The following is a 13,198-nucleotide window of genomic DNA, read 5'->3' on the forward strand; positions in this document are numbered from 1 at the left end:
CGTTATAATTTTTAGAATTACATAAAACCTTCCTTAGAAGGCAAATATGCTAGCAATATTTTCTTCGTTTCCGAGCACCTTTGAAAAAATACAGTCCACCGCGCAAATTTATACTAAGGAGAACTGAAAAGATTAGCTCTCTAATAAATCACGAAGGACCTGCACAAAAAGATACTTTTGAATTACTTCTGTCATTGTGTCGGATACAATGGCTGCGTTCAGCAGAGAAAGCTGCTTTGCAACTGTTGTAAAATTCGTGAATCTGATTGGTACATGCTCTTGGATTAAACTAAAATTAAGAACATACTCCAATCAGATTCACGAATTTTACAACAGTTGCAAAGCAATTTTCTTTGCTGAACGCAACCAATGTTCAGAAAAATCCATCGATCCTCGCAACGGCTAGCCTTGGGTTGTATCATCGAATTCCATCCTGCGCATTGCAGCCTATAAATGCTGCATGTTGAACTACTATCTTATCCGCAGTAATTGAAGTTCAGATAGGAGTAGGATATCTTTGAAATAAATAAGTATAATATTAGACAAGATAATATAGAGAATATAGAGCCACGTAGAAATATCAAGAATAAGACTTGCAGAATGAAAGTAAATAAATTAAATATAAATATGAAAGTAAAATAAATAAAGTAAATTAAATCCATTGAGTAAATAGAGTAAAGTAAAAATAAGATTTTTTTAACCTAAAGAGACATGAGGCTTCAAGTGATGCTTGTAACTCCATTTTTCCAAATTTTAAACATTTATTTTTTTTTAACTCGGACAAGATGCGATAGAAAAAATTAATGCACTAAGAGAAATTATCGGATAAAAAATTAACAAACGGATATTTCCGATCAAATTCCGTCCAATTTTCATATTCGATCAGCATATCCGATTAAATTTAATCGGATATTTTCGATCATAACGATATTTCATCAGATAAACCAATAAAAAATTTATGATATTTCTCATCGGATATAAAAATTTATCGATATTTTGACCGGAAATATCCGTTTGTTAATTTTTTATCGGGTAATTTCTCTCAGTGTGTAAGCAAAAATTTGATTAGAATTAACTCTAAACTAATTCTAAACTGGAATGAACTTTTAAATACAATGACCCACTACGAGGCTATCGTGACGACGTTCCTGTGCTGTCCTGTACTAGGGAGATCTGGGGTAAAGCAAGGAGTAATCGAAGAGGGACTTTCGAAGTCTCCCCAACGGCCACACTGCGAGCGCGTGCGGATTCTGCGTGGCGTATAGAAAAGCAGTCTTCATGTCCGGAGCAGCTCCTGTCAAAAGCGCTATTGATAGACCACCGCTGATGCTGCTGGCGGAATTGGCGGACGCGCGAACTCTTCCGTTAGTGTGTAGTTAATTAAAGGTTTCCAGTATTTCGCCAGTAATTTAAGGCAGCTCGCGGGAGCGGTCTGCCGCGACAGCATCGTGTGTATTGGATTTCCTCGACGGTAAGTGGAACCCCGCCGCCTCTCCAAGTCGAGTTACGTCGAGTTGCGCACGCTGTAACTCGTAGCGCACGAACGTCGATTTATTTTGTTTCTTTTCTTTTCAAATCCACTTTCGGAACATTTGACATACGAGGTGTTAGGCGAGCGCAAAAATTCGACCCGCGCGTCGCGCTATCACTCCAGCGCATACATAATAATTCGGAATTAATGTGACACGAGACTAAAGGTCGGACGCATTAGTCTCGTGATGCATGACGAACATGCGAGTTATTTTCATTCCCTCGCGATATTGTCACACAACCGTGAGTCTCGGCGGGAATTCCGCGCAGAAACGCGTTCTTCCTCGCGTCACGATCAACGACGACGGAGTGTTCAGTCAGCTTAGTGTTTTTAATCGGAAAAATGTGTGGTCTATTTCTCCAACATAACCTGTAAATTGCAAAGTATAAAGTGTTCTGTGACTGACACGTTTGTTTGAGTGAATTTTTAGCGGCGCATTCCTTAAATAATAATTCAGGCAAATGAGATAATAAAAACCTCATGTCCTTTTAGGTTAAGAAAATCTTATTTTTACTTTACTCTATTTACTTTATTTATTTTACTTTACTTACTTTCATATTTATATTTAATTTATTTACTTTCATTCTACAAGTCTCATTCTTGATGTTCCTACGTGACTCTGTGTGCTTTTCTAAGTAAATATTATACTTATCCATTTCAAAGATATTCTACTCTAATATTCTATCTGAACTCCAATTATTACAGATAAGATAATAGTTCAACATAATAGTGAAGATAGTAGTAAACACGATAACACTCCCTCCAAGACCTTTCGTTTCAATTCAAAGATAGAAACGTAAATACGTTATACATAACACAAATATCTAAATATATTTTAGATGTGCTTAAAAGAATTTACTATCTTAAATGAGATAATAAGACATGCTTCAGACGTCTTTAAGACATCTTTTAGGAATTTGTGCAGTCTACGATAGAACAAACTGTCATTTAAAGTTGGGATTAATAAAATTATGAAAAATAAGATGATAATACAGTGAAAAATAAGATATAATACAGTGTAATTAAATTAATTATAAAAAATGGAATAATGCAGTGTCATAATTGAAGTTTCAATTCTATTCCATCCCAATTTCTCTAGGTCGTTATATAAGACATTGAGAAGGAACAGGGCGAGACCAATTTACATAGCTTGGCCGCGAGATTGACGATTTGCGTGTTCGCGGTGATTTGCGAATGTGAGAGTATGTGTTCGAGCGCGTCATCGATAAGTCGATGGCATTTTATATGACGTGGTTCACACAGATTAATACTGTTATAGGATGTCAATGTCCGTTATGACGTGACGGCCGAGCTCGAGGTCAATCGAGTCAATTGATATTGCAGTCTTAAAAGGAATAAATTTCCCCAGCGACACGAACGTGAATTAAAATGCATGATTAAATAATCTCGGGTGGCACACGCTTCATCATAAAACTTCAGAATCTCGGAAAATTTCTTAACTTTCTTGATATATATCTTGAATAATCGATTTTTAAACAGCGCGCTCTACTTTAAAGCCGATTTCCAGTAAAAATAGCTGAAAAGGATAATTTTTCCTTCTTTTTATTCAAGCTATACAACATTTTGTGTAATGATTTATGTAAAATTTCTCGCTTCTATTATGTTGTATCTTAACAACGAATCAACAACAAGGATTCGTTGTATCTTAACAACGAATCCTTTGTCTAATTTACCAATTGATCAATTGAACGTGCTGTAGCAATTTTCTGAAGAAAATATAAAGTTACAGCTCGCGACTGGCAGATGTTCCATAAGGTACACATATAAAGTCGTTTTATGACGTCCTTCGTTGTTTTGGCACAATATTTGAATACTCTTTAGTGCGACCTTGTACCGTCATACAGTAAAGTTAGCGCTAGTAGATTAAATTCACTGCATCGGTGAAGCATCCTTGACGATGTCGCAAGACATCTTCGAGGAGATATTTCGAGATATTCCACTACCTGTTTCAAAAATGTCTTTCAAGCAATGAACCCAGTATCTAAAATATATAAACATTTCGTGTGTGTATATATTATTTAATTTATCATTTTAAATAAATTCCTTTGGCAGGTGTGGGACTCCAACTCGCATTAAACATGGCACAGGACAGCCCCACTCCGAAACCTGCGGACCAATTCAAGTGCGTTTCTCCATTTTTTAAATTTTGCACAATAGAGATATTTTTATTTTCACAAGATAACTGCTTCAAAAATATTTCATCTGAATATTTCATTTTAAATAAAAGTCAAAGTTACTGAAAAATAAAGTAATACAGTGTCATAAAAGAGTTCTTATTTTTCAGACTTATACCGAAAATCATAAATGGCGGCATTGCCGGAATCATCGGGGTGTCCGTGGTGTTCCCTCTCGACTTGGTTAAAACGAGATTACAAAATCAAATTATCGGTCCACAAGGCGAACGGATGTATAATTCAATGTAAGTACACATCACGAAACACGTTGTAAGTTAAGAGAATATTAATTCATTATTAAGAAAACCTAATTGTACCAAAAGAATCGATAAGAAAAGGAACATATTGCGAAGAACGTTGAAACAAACAGATCTTCTCTAATTGAGTATGGATGATCCTTTTTCAGGTTCGACTGTTTTAAAAAGACTTACAGAGCTGAAGGCTACTTCGGAATGTACAAGGGATCCGCTGTTAACATATTGTTGATTACTCCCGAGAAGGCAATCAAACTTACTGCCAATGATACATTTAGACATTATCTCTCACCTGGGCCTGGGTATGTCTCTCGTATTTTTTTATAACATATGTATTTCATATCGTGTGTCAGGTATGAGCTTGCGTCCACTACATGTACAAAATACTAACCAGAATAATAAGAACTAATCCGTGAGAGGTGGCTGGGAGCTTTTCAACGAGGATCAAGGCTCGTTTGTTTCATTGTGAAATAGGAGAGCCATTATGAAACGGTTTATAGTATTTTTTAAAAACGCGACTTTTCAATTGTGATTACCTATCTGTTATGGATCTCTCCCCAAATAGGTCATCGCTATTGTGTCATGCTATTGTGTCACTAGGAAAACAAAATAAACGGTAGCAATATTTCCCAATTATAATATAAAACATTCGTTTTATATTAAACAATTTTACACTTATTGAAATCAACTTTCCACTTATTCACGAAATATTGGAATATTTGTGATTATTTTGTATATCCATAATAATACTGGCTATAAAAGCAAATAATGCCGATCAGAAATTTTTCCGCGATGTTTCATAATAGATTCTCAGGGCTAAGACATTCCTGTTTAAGGAACGTCTGTCGATAGAACAAAAATTTACGTTTTTATTGATATGTTTCATAAGTGTTTTATTGATATTGATTTCATAAGTGTGCATTTCAATTGCTCTTGTTGCTTCTTGTAATATCTCACCACCGCTGCCGGATTAAATTTCCGATACAAATCGACTTACATATCGTACTTCTCCGCTCGATTGTTACGTTATTCATGTCACAATTTTCATTATTTCCATAGTTAGTCCGTAATGATTGTGAGATAATGTCCATATTAACAACTTTCTCTCTTACATTTTATAGATTTAATTTTCATGTATTTCTGTAGTATGCAGTATTTCTCAATAATATTATTGCGCTCTTCAAGTAATCTATCTCTTGTTATTTTTCTTGCGAGCTGCCGTTTGCCACTCGGTTATTATACTTTCTATCATGGTTTTACTTTAAAACTATAATTTTCCACAGCCACATCGTTCTCACGTAAAATGTTTGCGAATTTTAAAGGGGGTTATTCAAAGTTTATGGCAAGCGGATCAGCAAATATCAGCATGAAATACGCTTAGGGTGATAATGCCTTTATTGAACTTTTAACCATATAAACTTTATAAACGGAGCTTTCCAATTGACTATTCATGATACCGACAGATTTATAAAATTTGGCAGAAATTTATAGTCAGATTTCCTGTGATGTAAAAAATTTACTTTTGTCTTATTTATACTAAATTTTGGTTTAATTTTTATCTTATCAAGGTACTGTGTTTGGCGTGGAATAGACGCTTAACTTCTACTTTCTCGCATCAGAGATGTTACAAACCTAATCGACTCTGTCATATTTATTCGGTTAATTAAATACTCCAGGCGCATGCTCTTGTTTTTAATTAACGAACGAATATAAACTCTACGAAACCTTAACAAGTAAAAGTCACTTTCACGAATGATAAAACAAGAAGCCAAAGAGTATCGATTGGGCCAAGCTGTATGAATAATAAACGATAGAGGCAAGACATGAAGTTTTGCCTCGATCTAATAAAGTAGCTTTCTGAAAGTAAAATAAGTTTTATTTATAAAAAAAGAACGAGTTTAGCATGTCAAATAATACAACAGTATAGTCACGGTCTTGTTTAAAAAATGTAATTGGAAAGCCCCGAAAACTAATAATGCATTGCTACAATATAGTTTGATCAGCAGAGCATCATATTTGTTTTCAGACCATCCTGTAGTATTCGAACCTGCCTATGTTTCTAATAATTTTCTAAACCTTTGTCGTGCTGTAATAGTTTGTATTTAACATCGATATTGTCTTCCAAGTAAATCATACGAAAAGTATTTATATGTTTGTATATTATATTAAAACATGATCAATAATGAGAGATTTTTATTTCCTAATGCGGTTGCGAGTCCAATAAATTTTATGATAAAATTTGTCCGTCATCTGAATATACGCGAAATTATTTTTAAATATATAAGATATTTAATTTCTTCACGTTGAATTTTAGTACGGGTAAATTGCGTTCTCTGACATATCTAGAGTCAATCTTTTTCCTAGTGGAAATTTGCAAAGACGTCAGGGCTCGCGCTATTATTCTAGATTTCCTTTTCCACTCTAGGAAGCGCATTGAAATTTATCGTTCTATAATTCTATAATTCTAGACAAAACTGAAGCTACCAGTTTCAATATTGTTTCCGAGTTAAATGACCTGAGAAAAGGTGCGAGCAACCATAACTAGCTAACCGAGTCGCAAGCAATCGAGGAAAGCAGGGTAATTTTTGCTTTTCCCTTTTCTCCCTTACAGGACACTTTGCAGAACAATGAAAGAGTGACACACGTGCATACACACATACATACAATCAGAAGCGCTCTATCGTTTATTTTATATGAATATGTTTCCTGATATATATATAATAAGCAACTTTGATGACTAATGATTGCTCATATTACGTTATACAATTTGAATTATAAGTCATTCGCCAAGTATAAAATTAACAGTCAGCAGTTTGCTTCATTTACGTTCATTGCCAATGTGTTTTTGATGCTCTGCGGTCCACCAAGTGCTTGACACATCACTGCTTATCGCGTAATTATGCCACCAGCGTTGAATGATCTCCCTTATATTAGGGCTGGCACTTTCTGCCGATTATCCCGAACAGCCGGATGTCTCAATTACGGTTTTTCGGAGATCGATTAGTTGTGCCGGTCCTACGTCGCATACGCGCAATTGAGATTTTCACATCGACGCGGCGTGATATCCGTACTCTGTTGATCTGTTGTCCAGACAAAAATTGCCATTAGTACGTGAAATGCTCGCCGGTGGCTTGGCGGGAGCATGCCAAATTATCGTAACCACACCGATGGAGCTACTCAAAATACAAATGCAAGACGCTGGCAGAGTTGCCATGGCAGCTAAAGAAGGTGATGGAGTAGTTCTATACTTTTAAGGACATTTTCCGCAACTAGTGTCGAGTAGAACGATTTTGCTCGCCACTGCGTTCGCGACTTCTGTTATTGCAACCTCAATTATTAGTGTCGCCCGTGATTTTGTAATCTCGCAGCAATAGTCATGCCGCATGAATGTCTCGGAAAGTATCATGATTTTTGCAATGCTAATGAATCGTCATAGTCGTTTTCTACAATGTTAATGGTCGCCACAACATTTGCAAGATCTGGTTCTGCATTCGAACGTGGCATCGGAATAGATATAACGCGCATTGAAACGCCTTTACATACTATAAAATCAAATGAATATTATTACGCAACTGTTTGAATTCAAGTGACAAAAAGTGACGGTAGTAGTGTAAATTGGTAAAGTAATAATTAATGTAGTTCGCGCGCGCGATATATACAAGGCCCACAAAAGCATGGGGTATGTGAAATCACGTCCCCGTTCTTGAGACGCTTCGCTTTACGGTGTAGAATAAGTTGCGTAATGTCTTTCTGTTACAGCGGGTAAGGCTATACCAAAAGTATCAGCTTGGTCGTTAACGTTGGATCTACTTAGGAAAAGAGGTGTATTGGGACTGTACCAAGGAACTGGTGCAACAGCACTCAGAGACGTGACGTTTTCCGTTATTTATTTCCCTCTATTTGCCAGGCTGAATGATATCGGCCCGAAGCGAGAGGATGGATCAGGTAAGACAGATTATCTTTAGATAATCTCTTCTCGTGATAAATATGCGCGGAATAATCCACACTGTTGTTTGCAACAGTAAAGTTGAAGTACTTTTCCATCTATAACTCGAATCATAACTCGACAAGTTAAGTTTGAAAGAAAGAAAATTCTTCTTATGATATTATTCTTTTATTCTGCGCCTATAGACTGGAAGCATTAACGTATAATTAATCATCCTACATATATACACACATACGTCTATAGATCTCTCTTCTCAAGTGTTCTTTTATGTTACACAACACATAGAACTTCAAATAGAATTCTACCTTGAATTCTGTCACGAATTTGAATAAATTATCCAAAGTGGTCTTAAGTAATTGATCAGCTGAAAATAATTCAGTTAACCATAATTGTAATGTTTTCTATTAGCTGTGTTCTGGTGTTCATTCCTTGCCGGGTGTGCCGCCGGCTCAACGGCAGCATTGATGGTGAATCCATTCGACGTAATCAAAACGAGACTGCAAGTTATCAAAAAAGCACCTGGTGAGCCGACGTACAACGGAGTATTAGACTGCATAACGTGAGTCATCGTGATCGAGTGGTGTATGAGGAAACACAAAAATGTTGCCGAAAGAAAATAATTACTCCCAATTTTTGCAGAAAAACATTCACGAATGAAGGTCCAAGAGCATTCTTCAAAGGCGGCGCTTGCCGTATGATTGTAATAGCACCGTTGTTTGGTATTGCACAAACTGTTTATTATCTCGGCGTAGCCGAATGGCTGCTGGGATTGAAGAAATGAAATCGCCATATCGCCGACTCGTGCCGTTCAAATACTCTGGGAAAATATTGACAATAATCGTTGTAGATGTAGTTGTATTTCGGCTTGAGATTTCCGTCGCCGAGATAAAAATGTTGTTAGACGGAGCCTTGTTCGCTTGTTCTATACGAAAAAAAAAAGAATTGAAAATGAGAGTGCGTTCGTGAAAATTGCCGTAATTCTCGTAGGTTGCGGGTTACATCGGATTCATAGTTTAATAAGATAAAATTCCTATCTTTCATGTCCTTACTTGCGCGCGTGGATTATAAAGTAAATATAACTTACTATCGAAGTATCACGAAGTCAATGTACATTGTGTTCTTGCAGTGTGAAATTGCAACTAATGCGTCAATAGATTTGTCGAAAAATGGAAAGTCGCTATTTAATCGGTATTTATGTCGTTGCATTTTTCGATGTAATAGTGGCTTCACATCTTCCTCGTATTTTGCGAACTGTGTATACTATGCGAGATCCTGTGTCCACGAACTGTATCTATCGATAGAACTGTAAGTTTATTGGGATCCTCGTTGTTGCATCCACCAGACTAGCCAGTCAATTATAAATATATATATATTAAAACAGATTTACCGTGATATTTTTTTAAACAGTGTAGAAAGAAAGGATATTTTATTAATAGTATAGAACATTTTGTTAAGGTTTCAACGAAAAACTTATCGTATACTTACCGTATACTTGTTAATTATTCTTTTTAAGTTTTCTCTTGTTACATAGACACGAGGGTGTAGTCTTTATGGCCATATGTAACATAACAGAAATATTACAAAGTATTTGAAGCAAATACTATACAGCTCTTCCTTCTACTGTTTACTTTATTCAATCCCACCTGCTTTTCTTTCTTTATTTTATTCTACACATCTCATCAATTATATAGAAATTATTTAATATTAATTATGAGTATGCGCGGAGTAATAATTTCTGTGACTTCGCGACTAGCAAAATCCAATTGTTTGCATCTCATTTATTACATTCGTCCCAATTGGGAAAAATTTAAGGAATAATGGCGGAACTCTTGTACGTTTTCAGAATTAAATATAGTGAGAAGTAAAATATCAAAAGGAGTAGTGCAAAAACAAATATCAATTAATATAAGCGCTTTAAATATTCATTAATTAATTATACAGAAATTATATGAATATACAATATTTTACTCGATCACTTAGTTTCTTCGTCGTTTGTCATTCATTTTCTTGCACAAAAAAGAAAAACTGCGCTAGACCCGGATATTTTTCTAGTCACGTTTTACTTTTTGTTACCTTTTTTTTTAATTATTTATATAAAGTTGGTACAACAACTCTAATAATCTCGCTAAGATAACGCGAAATCATATTTCGCATATATTTAGATTTAATACTTGAACGCATTAATAATAAACAAATTTTGTTTTTTATTACTAGTTATGTTCGCACAATATCAGTTACATAATATAACGTAATCCAACCCGCATTTCGTTAACAGCAGTATAATCTGTTTACGCTTTAACTGTGATATAAAAAGATTATCAGCACATATAATGGCGAAGTTCTAATAGTTACGAGAGACGCACGTTATTACAGTTAATATAAGCTCTTTATGAAACTTCGACTTTATGCTAACGATACCTAAACGTGGAAAAGTCATTTGGTTTATAATAATAATGATGCGCGATACGGCCTATATAATAAATAACCATAAAGCCTGGCTCGGCTGGAAAGGGCATTAACCTCCCAAAAAAAAAATATATATATATCCGAGAAATCTATCATCCTCAAATCACATGTACCTTAATAACGAATACATTATATTCTACGAATCTTAAGTATCTTTCCTTTCATCGCTTACTTAAAAAAAATATCATAGTACATTCATAAATGACACTTGTGAACTTTCAAATTTTTCTTCGTGTATCACTAAAAAAATTTACAATTTTTTAAATATATTCACGATGATATAACATTTATTTATATACGTTAATGTTTAGCAATATATTTCTGAATTTTCGCAATATATTTATAATTTTCTAATATTTTCGTAAGATTTCCATTTTTCATCTTAATAGTTTCGGTAAAAAATTGTCAAAAAAAATATAACTTATGATGGCTCATAGAATTGTAGCAAGATGTAAATCTCTACTTCGCGTGTGAACAACGAATTATTGTTATGTTTATACATTACACTTGGCAATATATTTCCTTAAAAATCTTTTGATATCTTTTCTTTAATCCTTTGTATCCGTGTCGAATACACATAAATCACACGTACAATTTGCGTGTCTTCGTATCATCATGTATACGTACAAAAGAAATCGATTGTAATTGAGAAATCGCGAATGACAGTCTTTAGGGTACGCTGCTCTAATATATACGTTTGTTTTGATAACAAATTATCAAGTACGTCACGATATAAGCTAAATCTGCTCTTTGTGCTTAGAATATCTAATTAGCTAATTATTGTGTTTGTAAAATTGCAGAAACGTCTCACTTATATTATTGGCATCTCAGGATCCCTATGTATGAGTCGAAAGACAAATTTCTCCGTATCTCTATCCATATTTCGACAATACATCTCGCAATATCATAATTGCAATCATAATCACCCATAGTCTATTATCTATGTCCTACAAAATTGCACGATTCACTTTACCGCGCTCCGAGAAATTGATTAATTCGTCCTAGTAATAATAAGTCTTGCATCAGGATACACGTTAACTGCAACATACAATAATATTCTCATGAATTGCAATCATACCAGATCGAGAAGGAGATTGACATGCATTGCATAGATTCAACCTATTGTGCTCTACAAGAAAAAAAGACCCACAATATATTTACTTTTCAGTACAACTCTTATATATCGCGATAGTGTAACACACAAAGGGATGGGGATCTTCTCAAAACCTTAAGAAAAGATTAATCAGATTCCGCTGAACCCTCTGCGTTTCTTTCAGCGAATTTGCCCACCTGCGCTCACCTTATATTGTAATTATGAACCGGCTTTCGATAGAGCTCGAAAGCACTCCCTCTTTGCTCCCGACTGCCAGCGAGGTCCAGGCCGCTGGGTTCCCTGTTGTGTCCGGGATTAACGGAGGGGTAGATCGGGCCTGCCGGCCCGTGATTGTTACCGTGCATATACCCATTGTGATTTGTGCTGCTGCGATTGTGCGTCAGACCGAGATTGATCTGACCCGCGCTGTTGCTGTGGGAATGCGTGGTGGTGACAGGTGGGCTGGAGTGCGAATGCGTGTGACTGAGGCTGTGACTGTGTGTCGGCGGCGCGAGATGACTTAGATTGTGGTGCGAATTCACGAGATTGCTCTCATTGTGACGGCCGGGCGGCGGAATGTTGTAGTAATACTGGCCGCTGTTGCGTTGAACGTTGTTGCTACTGTCTACCTGAACGAAGAGAAAGATCCATGTGATGCGTTATATATATCCGCAGTACCATCGTGCGCGAATCTTACGAGAGGAATGGTCGCGTCTCGCAATTAGTGATTTTCATTTTGTAGATGTGTACCTCGTTTCTCATCTTAATTCTTCTGTATTCCCGTGTAATTATCGATTTCATTAGTTCTATTTATGACTCAACAAAATACTTAAGCATACTTCAAGTTGTAACATTCGAGGTTTGTAACCGATCGCAGTGATAACGATGACAAGAATCGCACAATTCATCGATCTCGAATAATTTCGTGCTTATTAAATAATTACCCCATTGTGCACGTGAGACGTGGCGATGGAATAGCTCTTCGAGTGCTGATACGAATTATTCCCATCGTTACTGCTGTTATCTGTCTGCGCGAGCGTTGTTTGCGGTGGTCTGTAATTTTTCGGCTTCGGTGGCGGAATCGGCTTGTAAGTACCTCCCGGTTTGTTTTGTGGAATCGGTATCGACTTGTAATCGGTAGATCGACTGTAACACAAAAAATGACGATGAAGAAATGAGATCTCTTTTATTCAGTACTTCAATTTGTCATCATCAACGACGTACATACCTGTACTTGGCATAATCAGTCCGCGTTTGAGCATCATGCGTAGGGATCGGCTGAGCCGTAGACCTGGTGAATCGATACGGATCGTGCGCTCTCGCTGGCATGCTACTGCTCTTGAGATCATCGGGTACGTTCGGGCCCAAGCGACCCGTCGATGTGTTGAGATTCGGCGCGCCGTAGCTCGCGTTCCCATTCGTATTGTTGTACGAATCGTAGGAAGACATGCTGTCGTAACTCCCCTGCATATGCAAGAATAAATGTGATCTTACGATCAAATGATTTCTCTTACAAATTATCCAAAGGCCGATTAATCAACTTCACTGTTTCTTCTGAGTGATACAAATTTCTATAAATTACCACCAAATTATCATTTTACCGGAGAATTTTGTGTGTGAGATAATTAGACTAAATATATAACTCTTGAAATAATAAGTAGAAATAATAGATATATATATATATATATATATATATATATATATATATATATA

At 36.0% G+C, this 13,198-nt stretch overlaps 2 protein-coding genes across 9 annotated transcripts in view; one reads left to right on the top strand and one right to left on the bottom strand.

The window, feature by feature from the left end:
* Window positions 1-1,241: 1,241 nt before the first annotated feature.
* LOC116846668 (mitochondrial glutamate carrier 1-like) lies at window positions 1,242-9,544 on the top strand. 6 transcript variants are annotated; one of them, XM_032820806.1, is made up of 9 exons: window positions 2,060-2,733; window positions 2,811-3,307; window positions 3,605-3,674; window positions 3,837-3,971; window positions 4,133-4,282; window positions 7,072-7,208; window positions 7,740-7,925; window positions 8,335-8,485; window positions 8,566-9,544. In XM_032820806.1, the coding sequence occupies exons 3-9, from the start codon at window positions 3,631-3,633 to the stop codon at window positions 8,705-8,707; spliced, it is 945 nt and encodes a 314-aa protein (XP_032676697.1). In that variant the 5' UTR covers window positions 2,060-2,733; window positions 2,811-3,307; window positions 3,605-3,630; the 3' UTR covers window positions 8,708-9,544. The 6 variants fall into 6 exon arrangements, with proteins under 6 accessions (XP_032676696.1, XP_032676698.1, XP_032676701.1 ...); XM_032820805.1 differs by lacking the exons at window positions 2,060-2,733; window positions 2,811-3,307 and adding an exon at window positions 1,242-1,471; XM_032820807.1 differs by lacking the exons at window positions 2,060-2,733; window positions 2,811-3,307 and adding an exon at window positions 1,507-2,023.
* Window positions 9,545-9,822: 278 nt separating this feature from the next.
* LOC116846666 (tight junction protein ZO-1) overlaps window positions 9,823-13,198 on the bottom strand; it is a 20,844-nt gene continuing 17,468 nt past the window's right edge. For all 3 annotated transcript variants that reach the window (XM_032820802.1, XM_032820801.1, XM_032820800.1), the window contains 4 exons: window positions 12,714-12,949; window positions 12,430-12,631; window positions 11,693-12,114; window positions 9,823-11,430 (listed from right to left, as the gene is read on the bottom strand). In XM_032820802.1, the coding sequence (XP_032676693.1) occupies window positions 11,427-11,430; window positions 11,693-12,114; window positions 12,430-12,631; window positions 12,714-12,949 (864 nt within the window). In that variant the 3' untranslated portion in view covers window positions 9,823-11,426. The remainder of the gene's footprint in view (window positions 11,431-11,692; window positions 12,115-12,429; window positions 12,632-12,713; window positions 12,950-13,198) is intronic.

The sequence above is a fragment of the Odontomachus brunneus genome, unplaced genomic scaffold (assembly GCF_010583005.1).
Source record: "Odontomachus brunneus isolate Ranch 3 - 2012 unplaced genomic scaffold, Obru_v1 Obru_scaffold_066, whole genome shotgun sequence".
Classification (NCBI taxonomy): domain Eukaryota; kingdom Metazoa; phylum Arthropoda; class Insecta; order Hymenoptera; family Formicidae; genus Odontomachus; species Odontomachus brunneus.